Here is a 16,659-nt window from a genome sequence, read left to right as displayed (position 1 = left end):
CTCTCTCTGAAAAGCAATGGAAAAAATATCCTCAGGTGAGGATTTAAAAAAAAAAAGAAAAAAAAAGAATCTGTCAGAGTGTGACCATGTAGGTTGGCAATATAGAAAATACAAAGGAATCAACTCTGTTCAGTGTTTCCATTAACCAGAAGTCAATTAATAAGCATCCTGCTATATGTTACTTTTCCACTTATATTAGCAAGTAAAATTGAAAGTGAACAGCAAAGTAATATATAGTGGCATGGCAAACATTATTGGCTGGATAACCCAATATTTATTTACAACTCCTTTCTTTCTGGCCTGCCTTCATTACAGAGCATCGAAAACCCGAGTACTTGCCTTCCTAGAAAAGGTGGCCATGTGACACAGTTCTGGTCAATGAGACCTCTGTAGAGGTCTTTAGAAACTGGAGAAGCCACCACTTTCTGGAGAATAGATTCAGAGTGATCTTCCCAGGACTTGGAGTAGGGTGAGGAGAGCAAGACATTCCCCTCGGTACGAGATTGATGAGGGTGGCAAATAGCTCAGTAATCAAGATATTTTATTGCAATATTTAAAAGAATAATTTTTCATGCAAAAAAAAAAAGTCCATGATGAACAAAACATCAACATTTAAAGTAAAGATAGGATCTGACACCACCGGTACCAGAGTAGAGTGGGCAAATGATGCCGAGTCCTGCAAGTAGGTTCAGATCACCCTACCTTCCAACTCACAGTCTGGGGTGGGTTGGTGGCATCTAGGTTTTGTGCCTGCTTCCTGACAGCAAAGGAATCAAGGAGTGAGGACATCTGGAATTTTCAGTTTTAGTGAGAAGTGGGAAACACATGAAAGTGATTCGGGTAGCCAAAAAGAATGACAAATGTCCACTACACTTATCGGAGTCATGGTTAAATGTCATTGTTTGGGGTCCGTGCAGACAGCAGCATTTTCTGGCTGGCCTGTTTTGAGGAAAACTTCAGTAGTTATTAGAGTTGAGGTACAGATAAATCAATATAGGAATGAATATAGAGAGGAGAGAACAAAATCCCTCTCTGAAACTGGCAAGGCTCTAAGGAGAAGATAAGGTTTGAACTGGGCTTTAGAGGGAGGAAAGGGGAAAGCACAAGGAACATTGCTTTTGCAGTCAGAAAATGGGGTTCACTACGTTGCTACTTGCTTACTAGTTGTGAGAATTCAGGCAAATCATTGTGGTTCTCTGAGTATTAGTTACTTTATCTGTAAAAACTCATCCTAAATTGGACAGAGGACAAATACTATATGATTTCACTTATGTGTGGAATGTGAAAAACAAAACAAATGAACAAGCAAAACAAAACAGAAACAAACTCATACAGAGAACAAACTGATGTTGCCAGAGTGGAGGTAGGGTGGGGAATGGACAAAAAGGTGAAGGGGGTTAAGAAGTACAAACTGCCAGTTATAAATTAAGTCATGGGACTGTAACGTACATCATAGGGAATATAGTCAATAATTTCATAACAACTGTGTACAATGACAGATGGTTACAAGACTTATTATAGTGATCATTTCGTAAGGTATATAAATGTCCAATGACTACATTGTACACCTGAAACTAATACATGTCAAGTATAATTTTAAAATAAAATTTAAAACTTGAATGTAAAAAAAAAAAAACCACCCTAAAAAAATTCACCTATGTAAACTGCCCAAGAGCTGTGAGGATCAACTGAAATAAAAATGAGTGAAAGCAGTTTGTAAACTGCAAAGCTGTATGCAAACATGTTGCACTGTTATTAAGTCGTAAAGGATGGCTAGAACTTTGACAAAAGGCATTGAGGGAGAAGGGCCTCTGGGCAGAGAGAATGAAAGGGGAGGTGGTTTCTGTATGAGGCTAGACAAAAGGAAACTGGGCTTTGAAGCTGAGAAAGATGAAAGCAGCCCTGGCCCCATAGCTCAGTTAGAGCATCATCCGGATACAGCAAAGTGATGTTTCTCTCTCTCTAAAATCAATAAAAATTAAAAAATAAAAAGATGAAAGTCGTCAAGGAAGGCCTATGTTTTTAAGACCATTAAAGAAACAAAGCCTGGGACCCCAAGCTTGAAGGATAAAACCAAGACCTATGGTCTTATGGTTAGGAGACACAGAGAGAGAGAGAGAATGGAAAATCACAAAACACCTGAGCGAATGACTTGCACACACGATGCTTTCGCTCTCCAGGTGGCCTCTTAGAAGGCCAGCAGGGACCATCTTTGTTTCCAGGAGCCTGACGCGGACTGGTTTAGGACACCGTGCTCCTTTCTCACGGAATGAGAGCCCAAACCTCTTCACCCCAAAGGGTGGTACAGACTAAACGGCTGAGCGGCCTTGAAAAGCAGCCCTTCTGTGCTCCCTGGGTCGCCCTCCCGGTAGCCCACAGAGCAGAGCCAGCCTGATCCCCGAACACGGCTCGTTAATCATTACTTCGAGGAAGAGTAGGTGGGGTCCACGGCTCCAGCAGACCTTGCCCTAACCCTGTCCCAAACCCCATCCCTAACCCTAAACGCTCTAAAATCACGGAGCGGGGGGCGGGTAGGGCGACTACACACAGGTTTTAAAAATTCAGTTACAGGTGGGCGCGGGCCCCCGCAGGAACGGGGACGGGCCCACACGGGTTAAATTCGCGTGAGGGCTGTAATCCAGTTCATTGTAGTGTGCCCACGTCAGTTTCCTGGTTTTGATGGTGTAGTCTAGTTATGCAAGGTGTCGAGGGAAGCTGGGTGGGGGGCAGGTATACGGGACCTCAAATTTTGCAACTTTTTGTGAGTCTAATTATTTCAAAATAAACAGTGAAAACTCGAAACTCAAAACACAAAGCACAAAGGGAGCCCCCCGCCCCCACGTCCCGGCCAGCGGCCCGGCCCACCCCGCGGCGGCCCTGCAGCTCACGCTTCTCCCTCGCCCCGGCGTCTGCCGCCTTTGACCGGGACGGCGTAGGTGGGTGGGGCGGGGCCGCGCACGCGCGGTCCCGAAATCCCCGCCGCATCTCCGGGAAGTCACGCTTGCGCAGTCTCGGCCCCGGGCCGCTCCCCCAGCCGCTGTCCGCGCCGGCGGACCGACTGCCTTGGCCCCTCCGCGCTGCCGTCTTTTCCGGCGGTTGGGGCGCTTCCTGTTGTTCTCACCTGAAACCGCCCCTAGTCCCCTACTCAGAGCACCTCAACCGTCCCCTCCCCTCCTCGCGCCGGCTGGCTGCTGCCCTGGGGCTTCCGTCCGCACGTCGAGACCTCTGGCCCGGCCGGCGTCCGCGGCTCCGCCGCCCCCAGCCAGCCTCCCTCGGGGCTCTGGTGAGTGTCTCGCTGCCGCTGCCTTCGGTCCTTCCCAGGCTTTTCCCTCCACGGCCTCTTCCCCCGACCCTGGGACGCCCCCCTTCCCGCCTGCGCCCTCCTGCGAGCCCGGTCCTCTCCGTCCCTCGGCCGCGCTCTTCAGCCCTCTGACAGCCCCGCTCCTCCCGCCTCCCGAGGCTCCTGGTCGGTCCTCCCCCCGGCCCCCCACCCCGTCCTTTCTTCCTTCGTGTGCACTTGGGGCGGGGAGCCAGGCTCTTTCCCAGTTGCCAGCTTTGTCTGCTCGCTGCCTTCGCGCAGCCTTCTTCGGGGTCGCGCTCGTTACCAGTTTTCACCTTTTTTAAAAAAATCTCTGGAGCCTGAGAACCCGACAGCTGCAGTGTGAGGCAGAGGTGTCGGCAGCCCACCTTAGGGTGCGGTACCTTTGAGTCTGCTCCCTTCCCCTTCCCACGGTCAGTCTTTGGGTACCGGGATAGCCTTAAACTCACAGGAAAACTTAAGTGAGGACCCTGGAGAAGAGAGGAAAAAAGGAGAGTGGGTACAGACTTCGAGGAAAGTCTGTCAGGAAGTGTGCGGAACGGCTCGTAGAGAGACCCGATCTCCCAGTTGCACGTCGAAGCGATTAAAAGACGCGGAGAAACTTGTTCCTTTTTGCTATGCACTGAGAAGGCCGGGGTGAAGGAGACCCCGTGTCCGTGCTCCCTCTCCCTCCCGGGCCGCCTTGGCTCTGAATCGGAGGTGAGCGGGCGGTGGGTGCAGTTTCCCTGAACCCGGAGCCGCCGCCGCCGCCGCGATTCCCGGCCCCGCGCTGCCCCAAACGTTAGGTGTCAGCCTCGCCCTCAGGGGATGGGAACTGTCCTCCAGCTCTGCGTGGAAAGGCCATTTCCCATCGCACCTGTGTGTTCCGCGCGCCTGGCGATGGACATCAAAACGACTGTTTTCCTGGTGAACTTTTCGCGCGGCGCTGGCGAAGCGCGCGGCGTTGCGCGCGAGCGGGGGGAAGGGTGTTAAAAGCGGCGCAAGGCCGGCTGCTGGCTTTCCGGCGGCTGCAGCCTGGTGGGAGAACCCGGGCGACTTTTAAGGAGAGGTCTTAGCTCCAGTGTTGAAGTGTCCAAATGAAAGATACTGGGCTGCCCGGTCACAAAGAAGGAAATAATCGGCGAGGGAAGGGGTGTTTATAGAGAGAGCCGTGCCATCCTGAAGCCGGTTAACCGGGCGTAACTCTCTAGATTGAGTAAAAGAGTGGTTTTCATTTGATCTCTCCTTTTATGTTTGCAATGCCTGCCCCTGGTTTATGAGGGTCATGTTCTTCTGTTAAATTTTGTCAGCTTTTGAGAATTTCTCACCTACCTTTTATTCGCTAATTCTGCAGGGTTGGAGAATGGAACAAATAGGCCAAGGGCCTCCAGGGATTTGTAGATCAAGGCATGAAGGCTTAGATTATCAAAAACATGAGGGAAAGCCATGTCTTATAAAAAGTATTTGGATCCTGGCCGGGTAGCTTGGTTGGTTAGAGCGCCCTCCAAGGTTGTGGATTCGATGTCTAGTCAGGGCACATACAAGAAACAAGCAATGAATGCATAAATAAGTGAAACAACAAACCAGTGTTTCTCCCCCCCACCCCCCTAAAAATTAAAAAACACTTAAAAAAAATTTGGTTGACCCAGTGAACCTATAAATTGCTATAGGGCAAGAGGCAAGAGTAATTGTATGTTTCAATGAAAGGTTATTAGAATTAGGCTAACCCTTTTATGAGTGTAGGAAGAGCATGAGGAAGTGTTTTTTTTAATCCTCACCAGAGGATATTTTTCCCATTGATTTTTAGAGAGAGTGAAAGGGAGGGAGGGGGGAGACACACACATACATGGATGTGGGAGAGACACATCGTTTGGTTACCTCCTTCAGGCCCCCGAAATGGGGCCTGCAATGGAACCTGCAACCCAGGTACATGCCCTTGACCAGGAATTGAACCCAAGAACCTTCCGTGCTCAGGTCAACACTCTAGCCACGGAGCCACACCATCCAGGGCAGGAGGAAGTTTTGAAGAAAGGTCAAAGGGGAAGGCCAGTGCAACCTTTGTCTTACGTTAGAGAATCTATGTGAAAGTAGAAAACCATTCTGCTAGAAAATATTTTTGGCCTTACTACATAAGCATCTTTGAGTGAACTTAATCTTTAATCTGTTGATCTTTTAAGAAGTTTAGTAAGTTATGCTAAGGACTTAAATGAGTCAAAATGTTTCCTCCCAGTTTTTATATACTCATCAGTGTAAATGTAATTTTGTTCTCTTAGTTTATTCACAACTGAAAAATCACTAACTTGCTCAACTTACATTTATTAACCACCTATATTGTATGGAAGGCACTGTTTGTCTCAGGCTTAAACTCTCTCTAGTTGTATTTTTAAGTTGAAATAATTTCAGTTATTAAAACATATAAGGCGTCTACAAAAGTTTACAGACAAGGGAGGAGTGGAGTACAAAGTGCTCACTTGCTTCAGACTTGTTTTTAAATCTGGTTTTAAAATTTCTTCACCAAACTTAGAGTGCATGTGGTTTTCATTGTGGGTGGAGGGGGGTACAGGCTGACAAATAAGGAACCACACCCAAAACCAAACAGAGGTTGTTTTTTTTTTAACCCTTCACCCGAGGACATTGTCACTGATTTTTACAGAGAGGGGAAGAGAGAGAGAGAGAAAGAAAAACACAGATGTGAGAGAGAAGCATCAATAGGTTGCCTCTCACACGTGCCTCGAGTGATGTGGGGGATGGAACCTGCAACCTAGGTATGTACTCTGACTAGGAATCGAACCCACAACCTTCGGTGCATGGGACGATGTTCCTACAACTGAGCCACACCAGCCAGGACCAAACAGAGTTGTTTTTTTTAAATTCTGATATCTTATAAACACTTGAGTTTGCTTTCGTATTAACAGAAACTTCCCATAAAAAAATAACATTTTATAATAAGGTAGAACTGAGTTCAATGTCTTGAATTTGTGATTACTGATCTGTTTGGCACACCATGAATCAGAATGTTTGACCCTGAAGTGGAGCCTTGATTTGGAATCTCTTTGGTCTGAAGGGATGATTCTTTGTTTTTTCCCCCCTGAGTATCATTGTATAAAACTGTTTAATGTTGTCTTTTTTCTTAGAAATAGCAAGTGTTTGCACATTCCTTAAAAGCATTAGTTTGATCTACAAAGCAAAAAAGCTCCTGAGTATTAAGCGGAGAACCTTCAGAAAACTTTTCATAAAATGCACTACCTTTGAAAGTGGACCTTAGCCCTCCTGATTTTTAGTCAGCTTTATTTTGGGATGAAAACAGACTTAGGAGCCAGGTTGTGTGTGAGGAAGACATGATAAGGATAAAGTATTGAACGTTGTTGCTGGTGCAGGAGCAAGTCAAGGTTGGTGTGTAGTCTGGTCAAGTGTGACAGTAGAGGGTAGCAGAAATTTATGGGGGGAAATGAGATTTAAATTTAGGAAAAAATGTTCTATCAGCTATTTAAACTTTGTTGGTATTGGCTTTTTCATATGTAGAACTAGGAGCTTAGGGTACATTGTTTTTTTTTGGTATCTTCCATTACTAAAATTGTGATTCACTTTTTTTCTTTGTAATATTGTTTCCATCATAGGTCTTTGTTTTTAATTTGTAAATTGAAATAGTGAACATTTATCGGATAGATATCAGAGTACATATATACCTATAGATAAGCATTTTAGATTTTTTTATACTGTAGAAATTGTAAATTTAAAAGTTATTGGTAACTTAATGGTACTAGTACATGATCATTGAAGAAAAAGAAAATGTGGAAAGCATAAACAAGAATAAAATTATCTATTGTATTGAGATCATGGAAATATTATGTTTTGTAACCTATTATTTTCATTTGGATTGGAAACATTTCCCCTGACTTTAACCACATTTGAACATATTTTAATTGTCTGCACATTATTTCATTATAGGACTTCATCATTATTTAATCAGTTCTGTTGTTGGGTATTCAAGTTATTTCTAGTTTTCCTTTGTTTACAATGCTGCATCGAACCCTCTTGTGTACGAATCCTTATGGGTCTTTGATTTCTCCAAGGTAGATTCCTAGATGGCAAAGAACTGCACTGTGTCTATAGTGTATGTGCTTTTTTTTAGATCCTCACCTGGGGCTATTTTTCCTGTTGCTTTTCAGAGAGCGGGAGGGAGAGTGAGAGAGAAAGAGAGAAAGGTCAATGTGAGAGAGACATCGATTGGCTGCCTCCTGCATGCGCCCCGACCCCGGAGATCGAGCCCACAATCAAGGTACGTGCCCTTGGCTGGAATTGAACCCGGGACCCTTCATTCTGCAGGTCTGATGCTCTAACCACTGAGCAAACTGGCCAGGGCTATAGTATATGTTCTTAATTTACACACATGGTATTGTGATCATACTTCCTTTTAAAAAATGCAACACTGTTTTAAAGATATATTCATGCCACTTTTAGGTACAGGTAAATTTGCTTCTGACTGCTACATAATATTTCTCTGTGTACACCCAAAGCATTTTATTTACTTCCTTACTGAATTGCCTCTAACTTCCCATAATAAAATGATGGTACAATGAACATCCTCTGTAATGTGCATCCTTGTGCATGTTACCTTAAGGGCCTGTGTGACAATTTCTTTAGGTCTTTTATCTAGGGATGGTATTTCTGGGTCATTGAGCATTAATATATATACTTATTTTCACCAAGTGTTCTGTTTGTCTGGCTTTTGTTATTTACTTGTTTGTACTCCAGAAAAGTTGTACCAAGGGGGTAGGAGAGCGAGTAATTGGTAGATTCTAACTCTGAGACTAAAACCTCTTTTCTTTGTTTCCAGCAGCCATGGCGATGACAGGCTCAACACCTTGCTCGTCCATGAGTAATCACACAAAAGAAAGGGTGACAATGACCAAAGTGACACTGGAGAATTTTTATAGCAACCTAATCGCTCAACATGAAGAACGAGAAATGAGGTAAATAATTTTAAGAAAGTTGTGTCATGGTTTTGGCATTTATGTCTGATACCATAAAGCACCTTCATATTATCATTGAAAGGAGACAAGAATAATAGTGGCCACATTATAGCCTGTCCCATTACAATAGAATGACAGTGTCATTGATTTCCTAAGCCCTTGCTATTATAACCCACTTATTTCTGATACTAAGTCAATAACACAAAATTCCATGGTAGGATAAAAGGATTAATTGGGCCAAATCCTTGGACTTCATTCAGGCAGTGTGATGTAATGGAAAGAGCAGCTGTTATGCAGTCAGACTTGGGTTTAGAATCCTGCCTTTATCATTTAGTAGCTATATGAGGCTGGAACAAGTTTCTTAGTCTTTCTGTGTATCAATTCCTCCATCTGGAAAATGAGGATAATACTACTTACCTTGAAGGATTGCTGTGGCGATTAGACATAACGTATGTGAGTACGTACCATAGTGCTTCACACATAATCATCAGTTAATGGTGGTAGTAGCAGCTATTATTGATCTGGTATATACTATTCATGTAGTAACTCATAATTACAATTTATTCCCAGTATTTTATTGTGAAAATATTTAAAAAGTGCAGATAAGTTGGACGAATTGTACAGTAGATACCCATAAATAATCTAGATTCTACAATTATCACTTGTTGTTTTATCACATATCCATGTATCTGTCCCTCTATCCATTCATTAATTTATCTTATTGTTTTGTTACACTTCAAGGTACGTTTCAGATGTCAGTATATTTTACTTCTGCATATTTTTTCTTGTATAACAAACTAGAGTTCAATATTTTAAGGGAGTAAAATGTGCATGCAATGAAATGTACAGTCTTAAGGGTTACCATTCAATGAGTTGTGACAAATACATACACCTGTATAACTTAAACCCTTATCAAGACATAAAACACTGCCATTATCCCAGAAAGTTCTTTCATTCCTGGAGATGCTCATTCAACCCCAGGAAACCATTGTTGTGATTTTGTTTCTACCATTGATTGGTCTTGCCTATTCCATACAAATGGAACATATAAACAGATCCATATAGTAAGTACTCATTTCTTTCTTTCTTTTTTAAAAAATGTATCTTTAGTGATTTCTGAGAGAAAGGGAGAGGCAGAGAGAGAGAGAAACATCAATGATGAGAAAGTCACTGATCAGCTGCCTCCTGCACGCCCCCTACTGGGGATCGAGCCCGCAACCCGTGCATGTGCCCTGACCGGGAATCAAACCTCGATCTCCTGGATCCTAGGTCATGCTCAACCACTGAGCCACACCTGGCCAGGCCATAAGTACTCATTTGAATAAGGCAACTTTCACTCATCCTAATGTTTTCAAGGTACATTCATGTTGCTGTTGTGTCAGTAGTTTGTTCCTTTATGTTACTGAGTACTGTTTTGTTTTTTGACTATACTTCAGCTCGTTTATACATTCTTTTGTTGATAAACATCTGGGCTTTTTTCCAGTTTTTTGCTATTTTGAGTAAGTTTCTATGAACAGTTGTTACAGATCTTTTTGTGAACATTTGTTTTCAGTTCTTGGGTAAATTTAGGAGTGGAATTGCTGAGTCATAAATGTACATAGGCATATCTTTAGTTTTATAAGAAATTTCTAGACCTTTTTCCACAATATTACCAACAGTGTATGAGAGTTGTAGTTGCTTTACATTTTTGCTAACATTTGGGTTGTCAGTCTTTTATCACTGTTGTTTTAATTTGCATTTCCCTGATGATCAAGGATGTTGAACATTATTTTTATGTGCTTTTGGCCATTGGTATATTTTACTTGTGAAGTATTTATTCAAATTTTTGACCGTAGAGTTGTAAGAGTTCTTTATATATCCTAGACATTGGCCCTTTGTCATATACAGGTTGTCCCAAAAGAGTGTATGTGCACTTTGACTGATGATAAAGTCAGTGTTTATTAACATACAGTTCATTTTCAAAATTTAAAAGAATCTACAGAAATGAATAATTTTTTTTTGGTCAATGCCTGTTTTCACACTAATCATCGTTCTGGTCTGGGCACTGCTGATAAGTTGAAGCAATAGAATTGCAAACATCAAGAATCACTTTGTTCGGTATTTGTGCATCCTCAATTTGTCAGCTATTGCTGGTTTTGTACTGTAAACTTTATCGTTTATGTAGCTCCATAAAAAAGGTCTAGTGGCACTTTAGGATAAATTTTCTTTGTTCAAAGCTTAGTCTGTCTTCACTCATTATTTCAAATCAGTTAAACCTGAAAAGGAGTGAAAATTAAGTGAGTTATTAGCTGTTAAAGTGTGTATTTTTTTGGGGCACCCTATATATGTTTTGCAAATAGTTTCTCCTAGTCGGTGGCTTTCTTGTTCATTTTCTTAATGATGTCTTTAGATGAGCGGAAGTTTGCAATTGTGGCATTTTTAAATTTTTTCTTTATTGCATTCTGTGACCTCTAGGAAACTTTTGCCTATGTCCAAGTCATAAAGATACTATCCTGTGTTTTCTTCTGGAAGTTTTATGGATTTAGTTTTTACATTTAGTACTATGATCCATCTTGAATTAATAAGTGTGTGATATGAAATGAGGGTTGAGATTTATTTTTTCCTTATGGATATACAGCTATGTTAGCACCATTTGTGGCAAATATGATTTCCTCCCCCTTAAGATTGCTTTGACACTTGTTGAAAATTACAACCATTTAAGTGTGTATCTATTTCTGGGCTCTCTATTCTATTTCATTGCTCTGTTTATCCCTATGCCAGTATCACACTATCTTTATTACTGTAGCCTGTGGTAAGTTTCGAAGTCAGTAGTGTAAGTTCTCAACTTTGTTCTTCTTTGTTCTTTTTTTCAAGATCGTTTTGGATATTTTAGGTTCTTCATATTTCCCTATAAATTTTAGAACCAGTTTGTCAATTTCCAAAGAAAAGCCTGATGGAATTATGATTGTAATTATATTGAATGTGTAGATCAATTTGAGGGAGAAATTGACATTTTCATAAATTGAATCTTCTGATGCATTAATATGGTATATCTTTCCATTTTGTTAGGTCTTCTTTAATTTTTCTCAGCATGTTTTGTAGTTTTTAGTGTGGAGGACTTATGTGTCTTTTGTTCATCTATTCCTAGTATTTTGGGGGCGTTTTGGTGCTATTCTAAGTGGATATTTAAAGTGGATATTTCATTTTCTTGTTCTTTGCTCTAGTGTTGTAGAAAAATAAATGAATTTTGTATATTAGCCTTATATTCTGTGACTTGCTAATTTACTTATTTTAGTAGCTTATTTTTATAGATTCCTTAGGATTTTCTATATAAACAATCATATATTTAGTAGAGAATTTTTCTTTCTTTCTTTCCAATCTATACAGCTTTCTTTTCTTGCCTTACTGCATTGGCTGGGATTTCAGACACAATGTTGAATATAAACAGTGGAAATAGACATCTTTAAAAAAAAAAAAGATTTTATTGATTTTAGAGAGAGAGGAAGGGAGAGAGAGAGAGAGGGGAAGAGAGAGAGAGGGGAACATCTATGTAAGAGAAACATGGATCGGTTGCTTCCCACACACCCTCCGACTTGGGATCAAACCTGCAAAGTGGGCATGTGCCCTGACTGGGAACCAAACCAGCTACTCTTTGGTGCACAGGACATGACACTCAACCAACTGAGCCACACTGACCAGGGTGGAAGTGGACATCTTTGTTTTGTTCCCAATTTAAGGGGGAAAGCACTTACTATTTCACTGTTAGTTACATTGTTAGCTGTAGGTTTTTCAAAGATGCCCTTTATAGATTGAGGAAGTTTCCTTATGTTCCTATTTGGCTGAGAGTTTTTTTTTTTATCGTGAGTGGGTATTAAATTTCATAAACTGCTTTTTCTGCATCTTTGAAATGATTATATTGTTCTTTAGTCTTTTAATATGGTGAATTACATAGTAAGTTTTGAATATTAATCTAACCTTGCATTCCTGAGGTATACACTCTTGGTCATAATATATTACTCTTTTTATATATTGCTGGATTCAACATATTAATATTTAATATTTTGATACGGAGTTTTGCAACCGTGTTCTTCATGGGGTGTAAATCATAGTTTACATGGGATATATGACTTGACCTTAAATATGTAGATTTGTATGCAGAATAGCAAGATATTTTATAGCTGGTGGTATCTAGCTGCTATTCACTCAGACAAGTGCCTGCACCAGTGCCTGTTGTTAGGATCTGGAGAGTTCAAAGATAAATTTGCACAGTATACCTCTAGCCATGTGAAATCTATTGGAGATAGTTACTTTCAAATACAAAAGTCTCTTGAAATACAAAAGTCTCCTGGTGTTGTAGTTATGAATCTTGATTAAGTTACTTGTTTTATTTGATAATAGTTGGTTTCTAATCCTCCTGGCTCCGGCCTGTGGTTCATCATTGATGTGTATCACATGCCTCAGGAACAAGATGATGTACGGTTTTATTTACATTACTCTAATAAGGGTTAATTTGTGATTTACACTGATTTTACCCTAAAATGGGTTGAAATCAATGCTTTTTTATTTGTTTGTTTGTTTTCGATTCTTAAGATAGAACTTTCCAAACTTTTGTGGTTTTTCCTTTCTTAAAGAGTAATTAATCAAAAGACAGTAAGAAGAGAGTGTTAGACATTTAAGAGAGTTAGAATATTTGTTTTTGGTAGTTTTTGTTCTCAAGTCACCAGTATTTTTCTTTTTTAGTATTTTTCATTTTTTAAAAAGCAGCAGACACTGAGCTTTTTAGAATCAATATTTCCTTGTTAAGCTTTTTCATTTAGTGCCCTTTTTTTGGGATATGAGTTGATATTTGGTTTTGGGTTTGTTGATACAATTTGATAAGATGATTATAGGTTTTATTATTCCTAGAAAGTTAAAAAAATATAAAAGAAAAACAGTTATTGGCAGGACTTAGTATAGTAGTAAACTAAAATTAGAACTGTCAGAAATGGATTGTTAAGCTTTTTTAAAAAAATATATCTTTATTGATTTCAGAGAGAGGAAAGGAGAGGGAGAGAGAGAGAGAGAAACATCAATGATGAGAGAGTCATTGATCAAGCCCGCAACCAGGCATGTGTTCTGACGGGGAATTGAACCCTGATCACCTGGATCCTAGGTCGATGCTCAGCCGTTGAGCCATGCCTGGCTGGGGCTTAAGCTTTTTGTTTTGGGGGCAGCATCATAGACATCTGCTTTAAAAACCCAGAATTTTAGTAATATGAGGCAATTGATAATAAAAAAAAAATTTTATTATGAGCATATGGCTAATATATGATGGGTGGTTTGAAATAATAATAAGTATTGGGCTAGTAAATTTTGAGACCAGGTTGTAATACAGATTTTCATTTTGTTTGTATGTGCCTCATCTGAATGTCTTTAAAATCTCTAGTATTTCTACTACTTACATGCAGTTTTTGCCTGTTCCATTTATAGTAGAGCACTAGGTTACATTTGAAACAAAGGACTTACTGCAGTGGGAAATGAGACCAACTCCTAGAAGTAGAAGGAAGAATAAAAATAATTTGATATTGTTTCCTGTATAAAAGTAGAGTATGAGAACATTGGGTAGCTTTATAGAAACACTGCAGCAAGTTCTACAGATTGGTTGAAAAACAAATGTCTGAGCCTAGTCCCCATCACACAGTGCTGCAGAATACCTGTTTGATGGTCTCCTATTAATGCTACTGGTAAACTATAAGCTGAATCCACTCAGTAGGGCAAGTTCATCATACCATGTTTTGCCTTTGATAGTGGCCTGTGGTAAACTTCTCTAAGAACAGCAATTCTTTTATTTTCTCTCCTACGTGATGTAGGTACCCAGTAGGCATTGATAATTATCTAGTTATTAATAAAAAAATTAATGGTTTGAAAAATTTATAACAATCTGAAATCAAAACTGAGGAAACTTCATTTTCTCTTACAAATATTCTGTAATGTTTCTTTTCTTCATAAATACTATTTTGATGAATTAATTAAAGCCACAAAAACTGTTGTAGAGTAGACTACATTTTAAATCTAAATTCAAACTGAGAAGTTTTCCACAGCTTTATTGCAAGTGTAATTAAATTGGTTTCAGTAGAATATTTGCCTGAGAGTCAAGTTGTCAGAGTCAACTCCTTGAACACAATCAGATTCTTTCATTAGAGAACTCTCCAGAAAAGGCCTATCATACAGAATTATCCCTGGTAATGATTTACTGGGGCCAAGCCAACCAAGACCTTGAAGACTGTGAATCAAACTGTGCTGGGAGGGGAGCCTAAATTAGGTTTAGAAAACGTGGCTAATTACAAGTAGTAGTCATGAATGGGTCTCTGATGACTTCTCACTTTTTAAAAAAAATTTAGCAACGTACAGTTTGAAATGTTGCTGTTTACAAAGCACTGTTCTTAGTGGAAGGAGCATTCAGATGCTGTCCCTGCCTTCAAAAGAACTTACATGGGTTCACTGGAAATTAAGTGGAGCTCATGTAAAGCCTGGTTGGGGTGAGGGTAGGTATGGCCTCTGAGTGTGGAAGTGGCCTGTCCTCTCACTTTTGTGTCTCCCAGGGTTATGGTTTGGAACATTGGAGTTGAGTGGAACAGTGGCTTCACCAAAGACTGAAGTGTTAGCTAGCCTGGCATTGTGACCAGAGACGAACCTGCTTTTCTTTTGCATTATGAGCTCCCTCCCTCCCTCCCTCCCTCCCTCCCTCCCTTCCTCCCTCCCTCCCTTCATTCCATTTGAGAGAGAGAGAGAAAGACAAAGAGAAAGAAACATTGACTTGTTCCACTTATTTATGCATTCATTGGTTGATTTTTGTATGTACCCTGACCACTGATGGAACCCACAACCTTGGTGTATCAGGATGACGTTCTAACCAACTGAGCTACCCGGCCAGGGCCATTATGAGCACTTTTAAGTACACACATAGATAGAAAGACTAATATAGTGAACCCCCATATAGTCATTCCTCAGATTCAGTAATTATCAAGACTTTGCTAAATTTGTTTCATCTCTTACATTTTATTTTTTCTTGTTATTGTGTTTTACAGCAAATTTCAAACATCTGTCATTTCAATCCTGTGTACTTCAGTTTGCATCTTGAAAAATATGGCCATTTTCTTTGTATAATCACAGTGCCACCATGAATCTAACAAAGTCCAGTAATTCCATGGTATCATCTCACAGAGGATGTATCTTGCAAGCCTCATTTCAGGCTATGCTTGCCATTTTTGGTGTCTTTAAGGTCTTTGTTGACTTGGCCACAGTAAATCATTACTAAGGATAATTCTGTACAATAGGCTTTTTCTGGAGAGTTCTCTAATGAAAGAATCTGATTGTGTTCAAGGAGTTGATTCTGACAACTTGACTTAGGCAAATATTCCACTGAAACCAGTTTAATTACACTTGCAATAAAGCTGTGGAAAACTTCTCAGTTTGAATTTAGATTTAAAATATAGTCAGAAGGCCCTGGCTAGGTAGCTCAGTTGGTTAGAGTGTCATCCTGACATGCTGGGGTTTCAGGTTCGATCCTCGGTCAGGGCAAATGCAAGAATCAACCAATGAATGCAAAAATAAGTGGAACAACAAATCTCTGTCTCCCTCCCTCCGTTCCCCTCTCTAAAAAAATCAATAAATTTTTTAAAAATTAAAACTAAACTGTAGTCAGAAGGAACTGTCTTTGTGACACACATTGTGTGATAGCGCTTTGTACTTCTAGCCCAGTCTGGTGTGGTCATTCAGAAAATATATAGTCGAGCCCAGCCGGGCATGGCTCAGCAGCTGAGCATCGACCTAGGATCTAGGAGATCGTGGTTCGATCTCCTTGTCAGGGCACATGCCTGGGTTGTGGGCTCAAGGCAGCAGATCAGTGAAGACTCTCTCATCATTGATGTTTCTCTCTTTCTCTCCCTCTCCCTTCCTCTCTCTGAAATCAATAAAGATATATTAAGAAAATAAAAAATAGTCGAAAGGTACGATGATATTGATACTCAAGGCACAAAAAGCTGAACGTGGTTGGGTTCTCATAGCTCTTGCCATTGATTGTTGGACTCTTACCCTTCCTCACTTTACCTGTTTAACCGCTGAAATGCAGTTACTTTACATTCCTGAAACTACCAATAGTGCAGCCTCCTCCCCAATATGGGAGCACACATAGTTGCATAACCCAGCATATTCTGGGAACTAGAAGAAATGTGGGCAGCCTGGCAGTCATGTAGATGCTTGCTTCTTTCCATCAGGGCCAGAGTAGATCTGTTTATTTCTCGAGTGTTTAGGCACAAATTCTTACTCATCATTTGATGCTGTGGATTTGTAATATGATTTCTAAAAACATATTCACTTAAACTAAATATTATTATTGTAGTACATATTCATTGACCAAAAGGAAACTCT

General features: G+C 40.5%; 1 protein-coding gene across 2 annotated transcripts in view; it reads left to right on the top strand.

Annotated features, from left to right (window-relative positions):
* The first annotated feature begins 3,153 nt into the window (after positions 1–3,153).
* STK38 (serine/threonine kinase 38) overlaps positions 3,154–16,659 on the top strand; it is a 41,393-nt gene continuing 27,887 nt past the window's right edge. The window contains exons 1-3 of one of the 2 annotated variants that reach the window (XM_016223719.2): positions 3,154–3,283; positions 7,468–7,577; positions 8,139–8,271. In XM_016223719.2, coding sequence (XP_016079205.2) covers positions 7,541–7,577; positions 8,139–8,271 — 170 coding nt within the window. In that variant the 5' untranslated portion in view covers positions 3,154–3,283; positions 7,468–7,540. Of the gene's footprint in view, positions 3,284–7,467; positions 7,578–8,135; positions 8,272–16,659 lie in introns of both variants that reach the window. The other variant, XM_087817365.1, reaches the window with a different exon arrangement.

Source organism: Miniopterus natalensis, chromosome 5, assembly GCF_054644295.1.
Source record: "Miniopterus natalensis isolate mMinNat1 chromosome 5, mMinNat1.hap1, whole genome shotgun sequence".
Taxonomy (NCBI): domain Eukaryota; kingdom Metazoa; phylum Chordata; class Mammalia; order Chiroptera; family Miniopteridae; genus Miniopterus; species Miniopterus natalensis.
Note: the sequence above shows the minus strand (reverse complement) of the source record. Positions and strands in the feature narration are given on the sequence as shown.